The following is a 23,507-nucleotide window of genomic DNA, read 5'->3' on the forward strand; positions in this document are numbered from 1 at the left end:
TTTCCTCTGTGGACCCTTAATCTCCTTGAGCAGAAAATTTGGGACACCACTGAGTTACAGGATGTTACAGTATAGGTTCTCTTATGTCTTGAGTTCTCACTGACCTTAAAGGGCTAGGGCCAAAATGTTGGCTATCCTTATAGCCCTTCTTTTTCTCTAGGTTTTTGGTCTGCAAACATAAGTTGTAAACCCTCCAGAAGAGAAACTTAATGATATTATTACCCTATAACAGAGGCAGTTGAGCTTACCATCCCTGCCTGTCTGAATATCAAATGCCTTAGACATAACATGGAACAAGTATTTTCCAACAATCATTGATATGCTAAACTTTAAATCCCTATAGAATGTGAAAAAAATAAATAAAAATAAACAATTACACATTTTTGCACAGAAATTTAGAAATCTAAGCATATATAGCATTGTAGCAGGACAGTCTTATGACATTTTTTCTTATCTCTTGTTTTCTTTTATTACCTTTTTTAAAAAACAAACATTTACTTGAGAGAGAGTATAGCAATAATTGATATGACATTAGAAGCAGTACACATTTAGAAGACCAGAATGACAGGCATTCCAAGCATGACCCTAGTGTTACACTTTGCTATCCTTGGTGCAGTTGCTTAGTTCACAGGTATCAGTATACATAGTTAGTCAGGGTGAGAATACTACCAATTAACTGCTAGTTTCAAAAACCTGATGGAGAGTCTCAGGATCATTGCCTTAACCATATTGTGCATATAAATTTATGGTTTTGCCCCTGCCATGTTTCCTAGCTTTTCTCCTTGCCCTCTCTTTATTGTTTAATATTTAAGTTCTTGCTTTCCATTTAGTTGTGTTATGTTATACCTTTCAATTTTTATTTCTTCTTTTGAGTTCTTACACTGGGGAGACTATATGCTATTTACACATTTGGGTCTGGTTTATTCCACTTCATGTGTATATCTTCAAGTTGCATCCTTTTGTATATGTGGATAAATAAATAGATTTTAAAAAATTAAACACTTTCCTTGAAAGTGTTTCCAACATCTAACTCAGACATTTCCATTTTACTTTTTTTTTGCAGTTGAGGGCAGTGAAAGATTGTGGACTAAAGACCCACTGACGAGCATCCTTTACCAGATCAACTCCAAATCTGCATTGACATGGCAACAGGCAAGGAAAAGCTGCCAACAGCAGGACGCTGAGCTCTTGAGTATCACGGAGATTCATGAGCAGACCTACCTAACAGGTAATATAAGGTATAAATAGGATTATGATTGCTTATTTCTACATAACTTAAAAGTAGGCAGCACCAGTGATTCTAGGCATCATGGTGGAGGTGTTCCCTAAACAGAGAGTGCAGATGATGTGACAGATCTCCACCCTGAACCTGACCCCAAGGAAGGGAAGTAGGTCTTGTTTCCTGCACCAACTTTGTTCTGTCGGTTGTGGCTGTTCCTAGAGCCCGTTCCACAAAGGACCCTGAAGATTTCTTGGCCATAACTGATGAGTGATATTGCTCTTAGACGCGAGCAGTGGCACCATGCCAGTCAAGTAGCCAGTAGACAGGTCTCCCTGGAATTTGGATGTCTTTCTTTAGCATCATAGAATTTGAAATGATTAAATGAGATACTGCTCTTGTCAGCAGAGACCTGTCAGGAACTACTCTGAAGTCCTGAGTCCTCTCTACCTCCCGTCTCCTCAATTTTTGGACACCATAATTTTTCACATCTTATCAATATCCTTTCCGCAATATGCTTAGGCATCTGTTGTAAGCTTATAAAGATTAGAAAAGGTAAGGCTGTGGATGTAGGTCAGTGGCACAGTATCTGTCTGGTCAGCGCAAGGTCCTGAGTTTGATTCCCTGTATCCAACCCCCCAACAAGAAAAAAGAAAGAAAACAAACAAACAAAAAAAATGAAAATGTTTGCTTGAGAAAAGAGTATCTGTTTTAGCTTCTAAAAATCAAACTTAGGGAGGCAGAGTTCACAATGAGAAATCTGTACTGGGAGAACCACATCCTGTTGACCACTTTCAGAATTTCCTCCTCCCATTTCACCCTGACACTATTAGATTCATACACTGCTGACCCTGTGGATGCCATGTTTAGCTTTGGTGACTTCATTTCCTGACAAATGGCTAAACACAAAGATGCTGTCAGTGGTCTATTTGGTGTGCTGGGGATTGAACTCAGGGCTTTCTGCATGCCGGGCAAGCACTCTACCACTGAGCTACATCCCCAGCCCTTACTCTCGTTTCCATCATGCATTTTATCATCTTGATAAAAGACAAGTCTTACATTCTTTGTGGAGGACCTCAGTGTCTCATATTTCTCACCCTCAAATCTTTTTCTATGGCGTTAAAAAAAATCTGGAATTCCCCAAATTTTATACAGTGGAAAAATAATTCTTTCCATTTCTCTTATCTGTTTACCACTTTGATAACAGCCAGTTACATACATTCTCCTGTAAGAATACAGACTCCTCTTGTTTAATAACTGAGTTTTGTTTTTGTATTTTGTTCATTAAATTGCTCACTGAATGCAGACTTTTGCATAGGATGCCCATCAGCATACTCCAAACAAAGAAATGGTCAAAGGAAGCCCCACTTGATGACTTTGCTTGTATTTGCATAACTTTTCCATGTCATACTGTAATATGTGCCAGGACATAAAACTACTGTGCTGTACTATACAATACTATCAGCACAAATTACAGTACTGTATAAAAAAGGTGCACTGTATCCAGAAAGACATCAAGGCTCTATAAAGATGTACAGAACTGTAGAAATAAAAGACAGGTCGTAAGTCTGAGCAGTGGGTCAGAAGTTCAAACAATTGCTAAACAGGTAGGTTATTAAGTGAGGACTATCTGTATACGTGCATCATTTTTTTTTCTTTCTTCATTCATTTAACAAACTGCCAGGTATGCCAGGCATAGCATTAGCTCTTGGGGACCAAAAACTGACCCCTTTCTGTCCACATGGAGCTTAAAGAGCAATGAGGAAATCAGATATAAACAGGAAACCAGATGAGTAAGTACAAATGCCATGCAGGAAGCAAGGAGTGCTGTGTGAAGAGTGGAATAGTGAGGCTGACAATGACTAATATCCCATGACTGTGTCCCCCTACCCCTGGCAAGAAGATTCATACAGAATCTTCCAAGAAAGAGTCTCAGAGAATCTTTGCTGACAGACAAATGATACTACAGGTAAATAGAAAAAATTCTTTAGAAATCCAGCCTCATGGTTTGGACAGCTGGACAGGTTATAGCCGGATGACTGTTAAGTGGTGTGGTGCCTGAACAGGAGCAGTCGCTTACTCACCTTCTGAGAACTTTGCTAGACTGAAGCGGCCAGGGCCTGGCTTCAGAGATTCTAGATCAGCAACTGTTTCTGGAATCTGTATTTTATCCTTCTCTTAGGTAATCCTGGAGCAGAAGGCTGAGGGACTGTGTCGGTGTAACTCTGTGATGATTCCTGTTGAACCCAGCCACTGATACAGGATTTAGGGTTCGTGGGCATATACTGTGGATCCAGGCTGCCTCAGTCCCCTGTCTGAAACTGGGTGGCAGTTTTAGGGACCCCACCAGAGGCTTCCTTGCCTCAGTGGCCAGAGGTTTTAAAGGGATAATGTGCGTGACCCAACATGGGGACCACAGCATGTTCTCACTCTTGCCTGCTTTCCCTGTACTGGCATTTTTCCAACTGTTGGGGATGACAAGCGTCATTTGCTGAAACACATTTCTCTCTGTCTTTAAATGGAAAGAGCATGGAGAAACAAGATGACCTCAAAGTGTGTGTTCATACACTTAGATTTGAAGGAAAAATCCTGCCTCTGTCAACTTAGCTACTCTGTTTTGTACTGGTCTTTGGGACCCTTCTAATACTAGGACAAATCGCTGAGCAACTCATATTTCTAAGTAGAAATAAAAATACAGAGACAGAGAAGGTATGGAACGAGGTGAACATACATTCACGTAGTTGATGAAGGAATAGAAAGAAGTGATTCAAGACAAAGCTCGGGTCATTTGTGCACACTTACATAAATGTGCGAAGGAGACCATTTGTGCAGTGGAAAACCATATCAAGGTCCAAAAGGCTGCACTTGGCACCTATTCTTGTTTAAAACTTGGATTATAGTTTCTTTTCTTTTCTTTTCTTTTTTTTTTTTTTTTTCAGAACTGGGGATTGAACTCAGGCCCTTGCGCTTGCCAGGCAAGTGCTTATTCTACTGAGCTATCTCCCCAGGCCCAGATTATAGTTTGACTTTTCTAATTTTTACTTGTTTTCTGGCCTTCTGGGAGCCAAGACACAGTTCATAGATAGCTTTTAGTCTCTCCTTTCTCTGCCTAGAAGAAAGAAGAGATAGGAGTAGATAGTGACTCTGCCTGGCTAGACTCATTGGGGTGACATTAGTGCCAACGCATCCCAGACATTCAGGGCTGAGTTTACCTCAGTTGCCTGAATCTTATTCAAACCTCTGAGGTTTTTAGTCAGCAAATTTTAGCTACAATCTGGATAAGAGTAAATTTTCTAAAGAGATTTTGGAGTACTGACTGCCTTCCTGTCAGTCAAAAATATCCTGTAATAGAAGAAAAAAAAAAAAGCCTGACAGGAAATGCAAAAGATAAAATAGAGGAAAGGCATTCCTTTTTTTGCTGAAAGATATTTGGAGCATTTGCTATTAACTAGGATAGATCGAGGAAGAATCTAGAAAACAATGGTGTGAGTGGATGTTTGTAATCCTGCTGTTTGGAAATATGCTGTTAAAAGGAAAAGCCACAAATATTTAGACTTTTAAAGTAATTAAAATAAAGGCCTTGCTTCAACGTGTTCTTAACCATCCAGCAGTAAAGTATAACCATGAGATATAAAAAGTAAAGCTGTATTAGTATGCTGAGCTGTAAAAGGCTCAAGTCAATAACTTTGGACAATTGCCAGTTGTGCTGATAACTCACTACTATTGTGGACTGTTGGACTATGATGGGTTATTTTGCTGAATTCAAGCACCTCCAATATTTGGACTGGCATCAAGTATGAAAAGGTCCTTTAAAGACTTCTCTAAATACAGCTTCTCTAACAGCAATAGAACACCCATCTCTGACAAAACAAAACAAAAAAGGGGGATATAAAGGACCATTTTGTAGGAAAATAAATATATATGTATATACAAGATAGTTAAGATAGACTTACAGCCACTTTCTCTTAGTTGAATGAGAAGAAAAGTTTGTACTAATAGTGTTTAGACAAGATATCATGTCTGCATCTTGTACTAGGAATAACGACTACGAAAACAACAATACGCAATGTATTAATTATTGTAACGGTCTTACCTGTTTTGAAACTGTTTCATTGCTATTTTATTTTTTTCTCATTAAGATGAATAAAATTTTTTTTTTAAAAAGACAAAGGCTGGGGATTTGTATCGGTTCCAGACTAGCATATTCAAAACCCTAGGGGGGAGGAGAGGTCGGGAGAGAGAAAGAGAGAGGAGAGAGGGGAGAAAAGAGAGAGAAGAGAGGAGAAAGGAGAGGGAGAGGAGAGAGAGGACAGGAGAGGAGAGGGAGAGGAGAAAGAGGAGAGGAGAGGGGAGAGAAGAGGGAGGGAAACACACACACACACACACAGTAAAGCTGATTTTCTCTGTGAATTTTGAGAAGTAAATACTTTTTAAAAATGTGTTAGTCATTTTGATGATTCTGAGATTAAATGCAGCACCATCTATTGAGCAGCTGCTGTGTGGCAAACACCAGGACTTATTACTGAAGCCCGCACCCCCCCGTAAATACATCGTCTTATCCTCATTTTATAAATTAATATTCTTCTTCTCAGAAACTTGCTTAATGCTTCATTTTCAAGGGGTAGCTGAACTGGAATTCAGCTGTCTTCTGTTTCACCTGCCTGTGTCTCACGTAGAAAGTAAACACAAGTGATATTTTGATGTTTTGCTTCTGTAAATGTATTCCAAGCTGGTGATGTGATCTGCTACGGTCTGCATAGCCATCTTGTTATCTTTACTTCTGTGTCTGCCTTCCTGAAAGTCAAAAGCTTGGGACCATATTTAATCCTTAAATTTTGAATCTGATTTATAACTACTATATGGATTCACAGGAAGTGAAATGTTTCTTGCTACCCTGATGGCTTTTACAAGTTTTCGTAGGAACTGCCTAGAAGATAAATTAAATCTCTGCAGAAATGCAAATAAAAAGACCATTATGATACTGTTCATTAATACAGTCCTATCATAGCTAAGTCCACAAGTTGGCATATAACAATTCATGCAGGAAAATCGAAAACCTAAAAATTTAGGACATGCACACACTCTTGGTATGGTCACACTAAAGAATCTTGATGTGGTTCTATGTACAATCATAGATAGATATTAGAGGAAAAAAATTGGGCTGACTGTTTAGTTACTTTTCTCTCATTGCTGAGACAAAATACCTGACATTCAAAGTTAAAGAAGGAAGGGTTTTTTGGCTCATAGTCTTTAGAGGTTTCAGTCCATAGTTGGCTGGCTTCAAGGAAGGGCGCATTGGCAGAGGGGCAGAGCAGAGAAGTAGTTCTTGGCAGCAGAAGACAGCAGACGCAAGCGAGGGAAGGGGAGGCAACCCTCTTTCTGTCCCTTATATTTCACCCAGTCTGCTGGGATTAGGGCAGAGCCAATCCTGTGAGTGGACTGATCCAGTAATCACCCACCGTAATTCCAGCACCCTCAATCCCATCATTGCCCTAACAATCAATCACACTCTAGATCTAGCCACCTGAGCAGAAGCGCGGGGACTGCATGCATGAGGCTGTGGGGGCATCTTAACACACCCATAGCAGTGACTCATGGGCTTTAAGCATTACCCTTGTGTGGTTTGGTGGAGCTGCAATGGAATCTAGAAACTCAGGCTCACTGGGCAAACACCCCTCAGCTTTTTAAGTGATGAATTTAACACAGTTTCGACTTGGTTTCTAAATCATACCTTTTGCTAACTCTAATTCTAGGTGCAGCTAATAGAAATGGTGACAATAATTATAATAACAGTAACCATTTATATTTGTTGAGCACATATTATATATCAGGCTCCATTTTTAAAATTAATTTTATTGAGAAACAGCAATGAGATAGTTTCAGAACCGATCAATAGGACAGATTCAATAATTCATACATTGAATATTTTTATCTTCTTAGTGGTTATTCATAGTACAAGATACAGACATGATATCTTGTCCAATTACTATTAATACAAATCTTTCTTCTCATTGAATTAAGAAAAAGTAGCTGTATATCTATCCTAACTATTTTGTATATACAGATACAAAGTGGTCCTTCCTTTGAATTTCCTTTTTTTGTTTAGCTTTGTTAGAGATGAGTATTCCATTGTCAGACCCCATTTTAAGAAGTATTAATTATTGAAGACTAGCTTAGAAGTACCGGATCTGATGAAGGATACAAAAGATAAATGCTTCCCTTAAAGAGCTATAATCCACTGGATGTGGTGCTGTCTGCTTGTAATTCCAACATTCTGGGAAGTTGATGCAGGAGGATTGTAAATTCAAGCCCATCTTGGGCAGCTTAGTGAGAAATCTCCCCCACTTTTTTTTTTCCTGTGGTACCAGGGATCAAAGTCAGGACCTTGCACTTGCCAGGCAAGCACTTAGTCCACTAAGCTATCTCCCCAACCCTGAAACCTTATTCTTTTTTAAGTAATGGGGGAAAAAAAAGAAGTACAATTATTTTTTATCAGGCTAAACAGTAATTTAGCTAAGCAGTCTTAGATAATATATGATTAATTCTTCTTTAATCTGTGCATTACTTATAGTTTTGAAACTTATTTATGCCTATGTTCTTTTTATCTGATCAGATTTCATTGCTACATTATATCTATCTATCTATCGATCGATCGATCGATCGATCGATAAATAGATAGATATCATTCATCCTAGAGCACTTGCACCTGTACATGATATAGCTGTTTCTTTTATTCCCCATTCACATATGCTGCCTTCAACCCTTTCTCCCCTCCTTATTCATAAAGGCTTTTATTTCCATTTTTTCTTCTTTAGTTTTTTCTTGTTTTCTTTCCCCTCCCCCTCCCTTCCTCCTCTCCTCATTTGAACATTTTCTTCCTGTGCGCCTAGATCTGGGCCAAAACGTTACACAAGTCTTACTAGTTTGCCTCTCCACTCTCTGCCTATTTCTTTGCCTGTCAATGGAAAAGACAGTGGTCTGTGCTTTAGATGACTTGGAGAATGAAAGGAGATGCACTAGGCCTGATGGCCATGGCTGCCTTCAGTTACAGACTGAGTTAAGCATCATTTCACTGCCCTTTCTGAATGCCAGTTTTGTTTTGTCTCTTAATCTATAGGATTGACGAGTCCCTTGACTTCAGGACTCTGGATTGGACTTAACAGTCTGAGTTTTAACAGCGGTTGGCAGTGGAGTGGTGGCAGTCCATTCCGATACTTGAACTGGTTGCCAGGTAAGGCTAAGCCTGTCTGTGATTGATTTCATCCAAATTTTATTTACCTGGATATGATGGAAAACTCTAACATCTCAAATGTAGATCTGAGAAGAACTGGGGACTTTGTTCAATGTACTGTATTTTTTCTTACTTTGAAATCTGCCAGCTAGACTTAAAGCTGCTCATACTGTAAGGTTAGATAGTGCCAGATTCCTGAGGTAAGGACTTATTTTCTGGGATTACTGCATAAATCAATACAAGTCTGTTTAAAGTATTCTTGATTTGTAAAGGCACTATATTGAGAAGCAAATTTTGTAGCTATTCTTAAACAGGACTTATCGGATATATTTAATAAATATTTAATAATTACTGTCTATTTGATTTTTACATCAACCTTGTCATAATCCTGGAAAGAAGCAGAAAGCTACTTGTAAAGACTGACAAGGCACTTCCAAAGCTCCGCATGACTCACCTTTGCATTTTCTTCTCTAACTTTTTGAATTTCTTTTGATATTTCAATTCAAGGTGTTCATAAACATTCATGATCTGTAACATATGTGCCACATGTAATAGTCAAACATTTTACACATATGTATTTATACACACAGTAGAATTTATGTGAGTGGAAATTACTCTAGGTTGGCAAATTTTTGATTACTTGGAGTTGTGAGATATTTGTAATATTACTGTCACGTTTACAAAGACTTTAAGGTCTATATTCACACTGTTTTCTCCTGTTTTTAACCTAGAGTTGAATTAAAAATGCCATCTCAGTCATAGATTACAGTATTGCATACTAGCATAAAAAGTTTATTATCACTTGTTGACAGTTTGTAGTTTGTAGAAAAATAAAGTCAAGGCATGGCTAAATATATAATAGCTTTCTAATTTCCTGGAGGGCAGAAAATGCTGGAATTATTATTTCTGTGTTGTCACAATATACGTGCGTCAGAGCTACGAGGAGACTCATTACTGAATGGAAGTTATATGTAGAAATAGCTATCCAGAGAAAATGAAAGATCAAGGCTGAAATGTTTGTATCTTAACCTTGATTATGATTTCAACTCTTTGAACCCCATCTTACTGGTGATATTGGTTTGTTAGGAAAGGGTACAGTGAACAATTAGTGATGTCTTCTATGGGTGTAGGGTAGGAGAAAAGTAACCAATAGGTTCCATCTTTATCAATTCTTCTGCAAACAATTCTGTTATGGTGTTCTTTGATATGCCTAGATTTCTTTTTTAAAGCCAATGAATGGTTTTTACATTTGGCTTAAAAATTAAACTCTCTATTTTCTATGTTGAACTGTATTAAAAAGAATACAGAATATCTTTGGGCTAGCAATATAGACTAAGCACCTGCTTGGGCAAGTGAAGGGACCAAGATTCAACTCCTGGCAGCACAGGCCATGCTGGCCCTGCCCCCAGGTGCACTGAGCCATCCTTGGAGACCAGGTGTAGCTCAAGCCTGTAATGTCAGTGCTGGGGAGGTTGAGTACAGGAGGATCACTACTAGTCTGAGATGCGTAGTGAGACCCTGTACAAAATGCATTAAAAGAAAGAAAAGAAAAAAAAGAAAGGAAGGAAAGAAGAAAATCTTTGATTAAATAGTATTCCAAATACACATAAAAGCATGAGGAAAATTTTCAGGACTTAATTTTTTTTTAAAATTGATTAGATTTTACTATGAAATTCTGCTTTTAATGCATTGTGGCACAGAGCTGTTTGCATTATTATTATTATTTTTTTGTGCTAAGCATTTGCTTGCTGGGCAGCTGAGATAGTTCTGCAGACTAAAGTGCTTGCTTAGGCAAGCTTAGGCAAGCATAGGGATAGCTGTTTGATTCCCGGCACCAAATGCCACACCAGCCCTGCCCCCAGGGCAGGCTAAACTGACCATAGGGTCTGGGCAGAGAGGCACATGTCTGTAATCCCAGTGCTGGAGAGGCTGAAAACAGGAAAATCACGACTGAATCTGAGCTGTGTAGTGAGACCCTGCAATACCTAAATACATTTTTTTTAAAATTTGTTTACCCACTAAGCTACTCCACCAGCCAGCTTCCTGAATCTTAAAATGATAGTTTTATTCATGGGAAGTGAATATTACTATAAGACAATATAAGATATTCCTTTTTATAAGTAAATATTTGTTCTATTCCTACTCATGCACTCACTTAAGTTGAAGAATACCAGTGAAACTTTTTTTTTGTTTTGCAGAACTGGGGATTGAACTCAGGCCCTTGCACTTGCCAAGCAGGTGCTTATTCTACTGAGCTATCTCCCCAGCCCCCCAGTGAAACTTAAATAGATCATTAAACAATAATAATCTGTTAGGAGACTAGAGTTTATTCTCTTAGCAGCTAAGTTGTACAACATTAAGCAGGTCATTTTCTTATTAATTTTGAAAGCAAGGATGATAATATTTAATTTTGCATCTAAGAGTTCAGTGAGAGAACTCGGGGCTAATTTTGGTGCAAATGAAGATATGAAAGTAGAATATTAATATAAAAAGAAATAAAAAGTTTTTCTCAAATTTTCCAAATTCCTGAGAACTGAGTGCATGATTAAATTTACTTCTGAAAGCATGATTTTTAAAACTAAAATTAGAAACTTTTTGGAATATTATAAGTTGTTTTTATATAAATTGCTCAATCAATCATGTCTAATGAGCATTTGCTAAGTACTGCATCTACATTTATATTTCAAGTGAGGATATTTTACATAAATTTTACATAAATGATGAGAGAGCACTAATATCTAAAAGCTGATAGTATTATTGTATTAATAAATGAACAACATGACTTACTAATGAATATATGAATGACAATTGGCTATGCAGTGTATGAGTTTGGGAAGTTTCTTTCTAGCACTGACACCTTATCTGTTCTGTTTTTTGTTCACAATATGAACATTTTAAAACTGTCATTGTAGTATTTCCTTGTGTACTAATGAAGTAACCTGAAAGTTTTTCTGATAAAGACCCGATGGAACAGGTAGTGTGATTTCCATCTTTCAGGAAGGGTAAGTGAAGGAGAGACAGTTCATACACGTAGCGGAAGTCTCAAAGCAGCAACTCTAGAGGAGTGTAGCTTATTTCTTCCTTCTGTGAGAGGCAGCTGGCGCTGGAGCACTGGTCTTAAAACCGTGTGCCAGAGTAGCAAAGAGCATAAAAAATGCAGGCGTCCATGCACGTGTGCATTGCATTAGCAATGCTGGTTCTGCTTCTTTAACCAGGTTTCATTAAGAAATGAATAAGACATTCGCTCCTGGAAGTATTCTGCAGTGGGTTGAGCTGAAGATGGTGTATTGTAATTCCAGCTCTCCTTTCAGTTACCACTGCCCCTGCCCATCCTTTTTTTTTTTTTTTTTTTCTTCTGTCTGATCGGAGGTTTCTCTATGTCCAGAGCTTCTCTAGCCTGGTTCTGCTGTTAGCTTGACTTAGGTTTTTTTTTTTTTTTTTTTTTTTTTGTTTTTTTCAGTGTATCAACTGTGTTTAACATGTCTTGTTTGAAGGGTCATGTATTCTCTTTGTTAAGTACCTCTCTGTGATACATAATGTAATACAATGTGACAACTGCTTGAAGTTGAAGATTTAGATTCATTACTAGTTGATGGGGAAAGCAGTTAGTTTAAAGTAGTATACTTTTCTCATCAACATTTTAGGTAGTGGAATGATCCACCAAGAAGGACACAAATAGATACCCATCATGTCTTTTGCTCTGCAGTCAGTAAATATTTATTTGTGAATGTGTAGCAGAAGACAGACTGGGGATCCATTAAATCTCAAGGATCAAGACTCGGGGCTGGGGAGAGCTATTGGCTTGGAATCCCTGTCATAGCCCACTTTAACTCTTGTTTTCTCAAAGGAAGTCCATCAGCGGAACCTGGAAAAAGCTGCGTGTCCCTAAATCCTGGAAAAAATGCTAAGTGGGAAAACCTGGAATGTGTTCAGAAACTGGGATATATTTGTAAAAAGGGCAACAATACTTTGAACTCTTTTATCATTCCCTCAGGTAAGTGACCTATTTAATCTGAAGTGTGCAAAATAGAGGAAGTTAAGGATAATTACAATTAGAGCTTAATTATAATTGGTGTGAAATGACTCCAGAGCTTTTGTAAATGTAATGATATTCTTACAATTTTTTTTTGGTTATTACTATTGGTTTCTAATTTTTCTAAGTGTGCAACAGTGCTTGGGCATTGTGTAAAGCTTTGATGTAAATAACAATTTTATCTTCCCATGGAAGGGTTCATTTTTATGTATCATTATGGATCAATCAGGGCTGTAGTGGCATTTACTATATGTTCTTACATGGAAGCCTCCACGGAATAGATAAAATACCCCCAAAGTAGTAAAACAATGATATATAGATATAAATATAGATTGCAGAAAATTTCAGTGAAACTCTCTGTCATAATTCATATATTCATTAGTAAGTCATGTTGTTCATTTATTAATACAAAATTGTAAACTGCTAAAGCAAGAACAAATTCTTTTCTCAAACTGATAAAAACCAACTTCATTTCTTTACTACTAATCAGCTACTTTTGGATGGATTATGAGTGTTTTATATAGGATTTACTTCATTTTTCTTGAGGGGAAAACTGAACTGCAGCAAAAGTTTCCTTGGCTTTTAGAAGCAATTGGATATATTTTAAGTATGAATGATACTGATAGAAATTGAAAAGATACTAAGTGAGGATAACACTTTTCGCCTACCTCTTACCTCTCTCTAGCTCGCCTTCCTGGAGAATCAGTTTTTGAATGTGAATATGCTATGTAGTTATTCCAGGAATTTATGAGATTTTTTAATAAATATTTTCATCTGTTTTATACAAATAACAACTCATTACACATATAATGATTATACCAAGTTTTTCACTTGATAGTAATTTTGTTGATCACTCTACAAATTATATAGATAATTTCTACATTCATTTGTATGGCTAAATAATAGATATATGGACAAATTATATATATATATATATATATATATATATATATATATCCTCAAAGGACTTTTAGTTTACTTCCAATTTTTCATCATTATAAACAGTTCTAGGGATGGTGAGATAGCTCAGCAGACTAAGTGCCTGCTTAGGCAAGTGCAGGGACTGGGGCTTGATATCTGGCACCACATGCCATGCTGGCCCCACCCCCAGGCACCCCGGGCATGGTGGCTCACACCCGTAATCCCAGCTCTGGGGAGGCTGAAAACAGGAGGATCACTGCAAGTCTGAGCTGCATAGTGAGACCCTGCACCAAATACATTAAAAAAAATTCTGAAGTAAATACTTTATTATACATGTCATTTTATGCATGCAATAAATCCTAGAAGAGGGTTTGCTGGATTAGAGTCCCTGTTTTCCGTTTTAATAGATACAGGTATGGCTGAGATCTCTAATGGATATAGAAGAGTTCATGGGCTTGCCTGTGCTTTACACACTCTTAAGAATGATTGGGTGTAAACCTTGGAGCACTCAACTATTTTTGTGTTTAATCTCTACTGCTCCCATAAGAAGAGTAGTATAATATTTCTTTCCTGGAAGGGCTTATACCAGTGGTGGAGAACCTATGGCATACACACGTTAATGTACAAGTTCTTTTTCCTAAACTAACACCACAGTATTTGGATTTAATTATAGTGTTAGTGCTTTGCCATGAACCAGTGGGCTTGGTGTTGCAGTTTGGGCCATAGTCTCTAAATTTCTCTATCACTAGCTTAGACAATTCTCTTCCAAAGACTTGTAACTGCTGTTGCAGAGAAAAAGACAATTTTTACAGTTTCATTGGTAAGGGAGGAAGAATTATTTTTTAAAAAATTATTCATTATTTTATTAGTGTGTGTTTGCAATATGTGATAATGTCATTCATTGTGGAGAGCTGGCATGTGCACATCACATGTCTTCATTCTTTTACTTCTTTTCCTCTCCTTCCAACTCTATCTCTTGATCTTATTCTGTTTGCAAAAAAATCTATTTCCCTGTAATAAAAGTATTATCTACTTTTAATTTTGCTTTTTAAATTATACCTTGGATTTCTCATACAAGAGAAACAATACAATATTTAAGTTTGTGTGTCTCATTTATTTGACTTAACTATGCGGTCTCAAGGAATATCCATTTTCCTATAAATAACTTAAGGTTTTCCTTCTTTATAGCAGAGTAGTACTCCCTTGTATATAAATACATTTTTAATCCATTCATCTGTTGATGGATCCAGGCTGTTTCCAAGATTTGGCTATGAATTGTGCTGCTGTACTCATGGGTACTGATATATGACTAACATATACTATGTTTAACTCTTGCAGGAAGATATCTAGAAGGTGAATACTTGGCTCAAGTGGAATTTTTATTTTTATTTTTTGAGGCATCTCTGTACTGCTTTCCATAGTGGTTGTACCAGTCTTCATTCCCACCAATGGTGGAGAAGGGCTCCTTTTCCCCCACAGTCTCACTGGCATTTGTTCTTGGTTCGCTTCTTGATGATAGTCATCCTTTCTGGCGTGAGAAAGTATCTCAGCCTTGTTTTAAGTTGCATCTCTTGGATGACCAATGATGTTGAGCATTTTTTCATATACTTATTTGCTACTTGTATCTCTTCATTTGTGAAGTTGTATTCATCTCAGATGCTCATTTTTGGATTGGGTCTTTGAATTTGGAGTCTTGATTTTTAAAAATTCTTTATATGTTACCACCAACAGTACAAAAGTATTTCTTTTCTCCTACAGCCTTGCCAGCATTTATTATTTAATTTCTTGATTTCTTTCTGAGGTCAGATGGAATCTTGGTGTTGCTTGAGTTGCATTTCTCTAATGGCCAGAGATGAGAAACAATTTTTTATTTGTTTACTGGCCACTTATACTTCTTGTTCTGAGAAGTGTATATTTACTTAAGGTGTGGAAGTTTTGATTGGGTCTTTTCCTTTGGGGTTCTCATTCCTTTGAGTTCTTTTGTATTCTAGATATTAGTGCTCTGAGCAAGGAGTAGCAGGTAACATTTTTTTTTCCATTATCTACATTATATCTTCACTCTGTTGGTTGTTTCCTTTCCTGTGAAGAATTTGTTTTACTGATATGAAATAACTTGCTGATTCTTGATGTTATTATTTTTTGCAACTCTGGTCTTGTTCAGAAAGTCTTTGTCTATGTCTGTGGCTTCAGTGAAATAAATCAGACTTGCATGTGTAAACATCATATTGTCTCCCTAGTGTAAGAAACTAACAGAGCAAATAAGATACAAAAGCTAAAATAGATATTGTGAAAGGGCAGTAACCTGCTCAAAAGGAAAGAACAACTGAGAAGGGGGAAAGGAGAAAAGAAGAAATTTTATATATACATATATATATATATATATATGTATGTACGGACACAAACATAAGATAGCTAAGATAATAGTACAATTAATTTCTATTAGTTCAGTGAAAGGAACAGTTAGTGTTTATATTATTTGATTAATCTTATATGCCTATATTTGGTAATTTGAGCAATAAGTTTGAAAATAACAATATGCATTATAATGACCATTGTTAATTTCCTATCATCTTGTTTTGAAATTCTGCATCTTTTTTATTATCTTTAAAATCAAAAAGAATATTATATCTTTTATGTTCCAAAATTAAATGTTTATGTTTTAATATTTAGATCTTTGATCCACTTCAATTTTATTTTAGTCATGGTGAGAGTCTACACTAATCTTCTGCATGTGTATGACCAGTTTTCCCAGAGCCATTTGTTTAAAAGGCTATTTTTCCTACAATGTATTTTTTGACCTCTTTGTCAAAGATCAGATGGTTGAATGTTCCTGGGGTTGTTTCTACGTCCTGTTTTTTGCATCATTAATCCATATGGCTGTCCCTCCCCCACAGTATCATGCTATTTTTAATTACTGAAGCTTTGTAATATAACTTGAAATCTGAGATTGTGATGTTTCCTGCTCTTGTTGTCCAGGATTTATTTTGGTATTATAGGTCTCTTCTGGTTCCACATGAATTGTAACGTGGCTTTTTCTAGTTCAGTGAAGAATTCTGTTGGTGTTTCGATTGGAATTGCCTTAAATCTGTGTATTGACTTGGGTAGTGTGGCTATTCTGACAATATTGGTTCTGCCCATCTAGGAACCAGGGATATATTTTGATTTTCTGATGTCCTTTTTGATCTCCATTTTCAGAATGGCATTTTTTGTTATTGTTGTTATAGAGTTATTTTACTTCATTTTGTTAATTATTAAGTATCTTTGTTTTGTTTTGGGACAGGGTTGCAGTTCAGGCTGGCCTGGGGCTCACTTTTTAGCCCACGCTGGCCTGAAACTCACAATGATCCTCTGCCTCAGCTTCCGGAATGCTGGGGTTATAGGCATGCACCACCACACCTGGCTTACAATTTTATTTGAAACTATTGTGAATGGTATTGTTTTCCTAATTTCTGTCTCAGTGGGTTCATTATTGGCTTACATGAATGTTATTGATTTTTGTATGTTGATTTTGTATGCTGCTAACTTGATGAATTGATTGATTAGTTCTGGGAGTGTTTTGGTGGAAATTTTCAGATCCTTTATGTAAACCAAAGTAGCTTGTACAAATAAGGTATTTTGGCTTTTTCCATATGCGTGTGTGTGTGTGTGTGTGTGTATAATTTTTTTAATCTTATCTATCTAGCTAAATATCTGAATACTCTCTAGAATAGTAGTGGTATACATAGTATGGATATCTGTTTTATTCCTGATTTTATAGAAAAAGCTTCTGAAATTTCCATCTTTAGTATGATGTTGGCAGAAGGCTTGCCATGAATTTTATCAGATAGAGATAATGTTCTCCTGTGCCTACTTTATTCTGGGTTTATATCATGAACAAAGGCTAGGTTTTGTCATAGGCTTTTTCTGTGCCTGTTGAGATCACATGTAATTTTTGTCCTTCTCTTTATATGATGTATGACACTCACTGCTTTCCATATGTTGGACCATCCTGTGATCCCGGGGATGAAACCTACTTGGTCATGATCTTCTTGATGATTTGTTGAATTAATTTTTTAAATTAAAAAAGTATTTTTATCAGTTCCTATTTTCAGTGAGTAATAATCACGTTTGTTGTTGGAGAACTATTACATGTACATCACACATATCTTTTCCTTTCCTTCTGTCCCCATTAAAAGGTGTTTCTGCTGGCATCAGATTTATTTATTTCTTTTATAAGTCTTTATCAAGTTAATTATCATGTACACAGATTAACAACCAACTAGACTGACAGGTCAAAAAACATAAAACAGAAAGATAATTATACTGTGATTTGCTGCATTCTGCTTGCCAGGATCTTGTTGAGGATTTTTATTTCTATGTTCATTAAAGAATTTGACCTTTAGTTTTCTTTTTTAGTTGAGTCCTTGACTGATTTGCAGCTCAAGGTGATGCCAGCTTCCAGGAGTGAGTGTGGCAGCACTCCTTTTCTTTCCAGTTCAGTCAAAAGTTTCAGGAGTTTTGGTGTTAGATTGTCTCTAAAGTTCTTGTAAAATTCAGTGGTTAATCCATTCAGTCTTGGGATTTCTTGGTGCTTTTTAAATTATTGCTTTAATTTCATTGTCTGTTAGTGGGTTACGCAGGGATTTTATATCTTCTTCCTTCAGTTTTGATACATCCATCTAAGAAGCTGGCCATTTCTTTTTGATTCTTCAGTATATTGGAGTACAAGTTTTTGAGATGGTTACTAATAATCTGGATTTTGTTGTAATTTTGTTTTTATTCTTTCTACATACATTAACACAAGTCTTTTTCTTTCCTTTTTTTTTTTTTTGATAAGAGTGTCTAAGGGTCTATTTTTTTTTCTTTCAATGAACCAGCTCTTTGATTCATTTTCTAAGAAAAAAATTTAGTTTCAATTTCATTAATTTCTGATCTAATATTTAAACTTTTTTCCTTGTGATAACTGAATTTTTATTGGTTTTGTTTTTCTAGGACTTTAAAGTACATCACTAGATTATTTATTTGAGCTCTGCTCTTCTGATGTAGACATTAAAAGTTACAAACTCTCCTCTTAGGATGACTACTTTCATTATGTCTGTAGGTTCTTGCATGTTTTACTGGCATTATTGTTTGAGCCTATGAACTGTTTGTTTCCTTGTTTCTTCTATCACCTATTTATTATTCAAGAATGTATTGTTTAATCTCCATGTGTCTGCATAATTTCTACGTTCTCTTTTTCCATTGATTTCTAGCCTTGTACTATGATCTTAGAGCACACATGGGAGAATTTCAGTTCTTTTGTATTTATTTAAATGTCCTTCATGGTCTAGTATGTAGTCTGTTTTGGAGAAAGTTGTGTGTGCTGCTAAGAAGAATGTATTATGTTATTTTGGGGTGGAACACTATAGATATCTATTAAGCCCATTTGTTTGAAGATATGGTTAAACTCTGATATTCCTTTGTTGATTGCTTTGTCTGGTTATCTGTTTGTAGTAGTGGAGTATTGTTATCTCCTGTTACACTTGTGTTGATATTTATTTGATCCTTTATATCCAGTAGTGTTTGCTTTATGACATTGGGTGTGACAGTTTTCAGTGTATATATACTTATAATTGTCATCTCTTCCTATTGAATTGTTTCCTTACCAATATTTAATAACATTCTTTGCTTCTTTTGATCAATTTTAGATTTTATTTAACTTTTCTGAAAGTGGGATAACGACTCCTGCTTGTTTATGGGCTCCTGTTGTTTGGAATATTGTTTTCTATCCTTTTTTGTATACTGTATGAATTTCTTTTTGGATTAAATGTGTTTCTTGTACAGAACATACTGTTCAGTTTTGTTTTTTGATTCAATCTGTCTATTTGTGTCTTTTGATTGTAGGGTTGAGACCAATCAAAATGAGTTATTACTAGTAGATATTGACTTATTCTTGTCATTGTGTTATTTTCTATTGCAGACTTCTTTCTTTTTGCTATTTGCTTACCCAGTCACCTTCCCAGTGTATTCACTAAATTAGTTTTTTTGGCATTGTTGGCTTCATTGTTTCTTTCTAGGATTTCCTTGAGAATTGTTTAAAGTGCTGGGTAGGTGGAAATGAATTTCTTAAGGTGGACTTTGCAAAATCCTTATTTCTCTATCAATTTTGGAAGATAGATTTGCAGGATATATCATTCTGAGTTGGAAGTTATTTTCTTTTAGAGTTTGAAACACTTTACTCTACCTCTCAGGACATTTAATATTTGTTTTGAGAAATCTGTTGTAACTCTTAACGGGTTTACCCGTATTAGTGATTTGCTGTTTTTCTCTAACAGTCTTTATGATTCTGTCTTTGTGTTGAATGTCTGAAATTTTGACTACAATGTGTCCTTGAGAAGTATTTATTTTTGATTGTTGCTACAGTGTTGTCTCAGTTCAAGAACCTAGTTTGTTCCACAATTCTGGAAAAGATGGCCATGTTCATGTTCATGTGAGAAAGATGACCTTGGTTATGTTCATCACCCAGGGCAGAGTTTGTGAACAAAAACAACATTTTTCAAATGCTTTTGTTTGTGAACCAACTTTTTTGTAAACCAAAGAATTCATGAACTGAAGTATTACTCTGTTTGGGCTTCTATGTGCCTCAGGTGCTTATATACTAAATTTTCCCCCCATATTTGGAACATATTTTGCTGTGATTCTTGTACAGTGTTTTTTAAATGCCATTTGTGCTGTTTTCTGGTTAGCATTAATTGCAGTAATCTTATATGAGTCTTCTTTAGTCATGAAGAAGCAGTTAGATTAATTTTTCATAGGTATTTCTGAATATATAGTCATCTACATCAGTCCTGTATTTTTGTGAGTGCACTCTGTCCTTACATTGGTCACTTCTGTTGCCCATACTTTCAACAGAAACTTTAATCTCCTGGATTTCTCTTTGGTACTATTTATGGCCTTTATTTCTTTGATAAACTGGTCAGTCATGGTGTTTACTAAAATCATTTTGTTTATCTCAGCTAGCTTTTTAATTAGTGCCTTATTTAACTCATTGATCATGTTGTTTATTAAGTTCAGTATTTGTTCAGTTCAGTTATTTTTGAGGTCATCAAACACCAAGCAAAGCGATCTTTTTATGTCTCCTCTTTTATCACTTCAGCTAATTCAGCTATTTGGCTTTTATTTCTTCCCCATTGCTGCCCAAGGATCAGATGTGGGGGAGTTGGGAGTGTAGGGGATATTTTGTTTGCCTATTTTCTCATGTTTTAATTCAATTTTAATTTCTCTGGTCAGGGTTGTAGGTCAATTATAGTGGAAAGACTTTGTCGCTATTATGTAAATCTCTTTAGTTAGTATCTGCTTTCCAGTAATGTATTCTGAATGTGGCCTTTTTCTCTGAAGATTAGACCAATCTATTAACTTGGAGAGGAAACTGCATCATAACTGGCCCAACATTCAGTTCTCCAGAAATGAACTGAAATTTATTGATAATGTAAAGACAAACTAGATATTAGCATACAACAAAAACCAGTTAATAGTGAGAACTATTCCTCTCTGGTAATAGCAATGAAATCAGCAACAACGGTAGATTCACAGACAAACTGGATATTGACATACCATAAGATCCAATAAAGCTAGCACTCTACCGTCCTTAACAATTCAGATGCAATCTGCAATAATGGTACAGACACAAAGATAAACCAAATGTTTACATATAGTATCTACTAAACACAACAAGTGTATCACCATTAACAATAGAAAATTATTCAGCAATAGTAGTATAGTGTGAAATATATAGCTAAAGATCAATAAAGGTTTATAATAATGCCAAAATATTGAAGGGGAAGGGAAAGTAAGATGAAAGAAATAAAATTTTAAAAATAAAAGATGAGAGGGGCTGGAGAGATAGCTCAGTGGAATAAGTGCCTCCCTGGCAAGTGCAAAGGTCTGAGTTCAATCCCTGGTACCACCAATAAATAAAAATAAAAGACGAGAAGGAAGAGAGAAAAGTAATATAAGAATCCTATTAAGGAATAGAAAGAAATCAGTAGAATTAGAAGCAAGTAAAATGAAAGAATAATCAAGCAAAAGAAAACAGAAAACAAGTAAAAGAAAAGATTTAAAAAAAAAACAAAACCCAGCCCCTCCTCCCCCCCTCCCAATCAATGAAGAAAAAGAGAAAGGAGTTCAAAAAATGTGTCTGTGTTTGAATGAGTGGTTTCTTCCTAGATAGTAATTTGATCTCCATTATAGGATCAAATACGGGGAAGGGAGAGTGAGTCACTACGCAGTGCGATTTTGTTTCCACATTTGTGTTTCTGTGAATGCTGGGCGGGCATCCATCATCTTTTCTGCTGGTTGTTGCTGGCCAATCGTGTCTGCTCATTGGTTCTATTCACTACAGCTGTACCTAGTCTTACCGCTTTTTTCACCCGGCTTTATGAAGCATGGATTTGTAAAATGGTGCTCCCTTGCCCTCGCTCCAAAAGCCTTCCTGTTCACACACCCCAGGCTGTGGCAGCCATCCAAGCTGAAGTGTCTGCCTGCTCGGGTTGTCAGATGGAGAAAGTGAACAGACCCCTGATTTCTCTGCTGGCTGGATGCGGTGGGATGAGTGTGTGGGGTCCAGCTGTCCACTGGATTTAATGCCAGTGTTTTCAGACTCAGCTCTCTCCAGAAAGCACCATAGAGGCTAAGACACCTAAGTCCCTCTTAACCTGAGCTTGAACTTTTCAGGGGAAGTGTATCTAGCCTGCCCTGCTGTATGACTTGTGACTCTCTCCCACGCAGTCACTGGGTAGGGTGAGTAAGAAACGCCAAGGTGTCACAGTTCTGCAGGTCAGTCTTAACCCCCTTCCAAAATCCATTCAATTAAACACTTTCAAATATGGAGGGCACTGCCCTGGAATTTTTCTAGAACACTAAACTGTCATGGAGAAAGAATTACTTTGGGAGTAAAAACCTCTATTCTGTGTTTGCAGTGAACAGCAATTGTGGACTTTTCTTGGGGCTAGTCCTGCCAGCCTGGTCCATTGTTTCTGCCTGGAGTTTGGCTGCTCCAGGGCTTACCTGATGGTTGCTGGGGTTAGTGTTTTAGACCATTTCTTTCCTTTTATTTCTGTGTCATGTTCAGTTTTGTCTCTAGAGTTGCTGATTTTCCTGTTAGCTCTTTCTTAATTTCCAGATACGTACTTTTTTTTCTTCTTCACAAGGTTGTTGTTTTCCATGTGTCACATTTCCAGGTCCTGGAGAGGCTGAATTTTGCAGCTTTTACCCTGTCATTTTAATCTTCCAGGAGGAAACGTTCTGTCACATGACCTTATTGTTTAGCCCGCTGATTTCACGTTCGTCAGCTGTAAAGTATCAATAAGCATAATCTTCTGCATAATCTTACTCATATCATCAAACAGTTGGCAAATTCTTCTTGCTCTACTATTCCTCCGTGACTTAACTTTCTAACATTAACTTGACATTAGTTTTTGCATATATCTGTGTTTTATGGGTTAATTATTCTATCTTTACTTTTGAATTACTACTAGCAAATCTAAAATTATATATGTGGCTTACATTATGGACAGCGCTGGTAATGGGGAACAAGTGATATTTTGTGGCTTCTCCAGGGAACTCCCCTGAATTTCACTTTAGTTGGTGGCTTCCGTGATTTGAAGTATATTTTAAGGTCATCTGCTGTGCGTTTGAAGTCTTCAGGGTGACACTGACTGGCATTATTTTCAGTATCCTCCACAGCAAAATTAACATAGCCCACCAGAGGGCTCCAGAGCTATGCTAGCATCTTTTCCCCAGTACTGCTGAGAGTTTAAAATCTAAATCTGCACCAAGGGAATACAATTGTTTAAACATCCACTTCACAGTGATACTGGAAGAGAATCGTAGTGTTGTGACAGACCCCTTTCTTTTTTTTTATTATTATTAATTTTATTGAGAAACAAATAGCAATGAGACAGTTTTAAAACAGGTTAGTAGGACAGTTACAATAATTAATACATTGCATATTGTTGTCTTCATAGTAGTTATTCATAGTACAAGATGCAGACATGATATCCTGTCCAAACACTCTTAGTACAAACCTTTCTTCTCATTGAATTAAGAGAAAGTAGCTGTATATTTATCCTATTTTTCATATGCAG

The 23,507-nt window shown here is 36.5% G+C and overlaps 1 protein-coding gene across 1 annotated transcript in view; it reads left to right on the forward strand.

The window, feature by feature from the left end:
* The window catches only part of Mrc1 (mannose receptor C-type 1), a 107,542-nt gene that overhangs the window by 24,609 nt on the left and 59,426 nt on the right, over positions 1-23,507 (forward strand). The window contains exons 4-6 of the mRNA XM_023705431.1: positions 1,064-1,228; positions 8,337-8,450; positions 12,298-12,444. Of these exons, the coding sequence (XP_023561199.1) occupies positions 1,064-1,228; positions 8,337-8,450; positions 12,298-12,444 (426 nt within the window). The remainder of the gene's footprint in view (positions 1-1,063; positions 1,229-8,336; positions 8,451-12,297; positions 12,445-23,507) is intronic.

This window comes from Octodon degus, unplaced genomic scaffold (genome assembly GCF_000260255.1).
Source record: "Octodon degus isolate 3935 unplaced genomic scaffold, OctDeg1.0 scaffold00220, whole genome shotgun sequence".
Lineage (NCBI taxonomy): Eukaryota > Metazoa > Chordata > Mammalia > Rodentia > Octodontidae > Octodon > Octodon degus.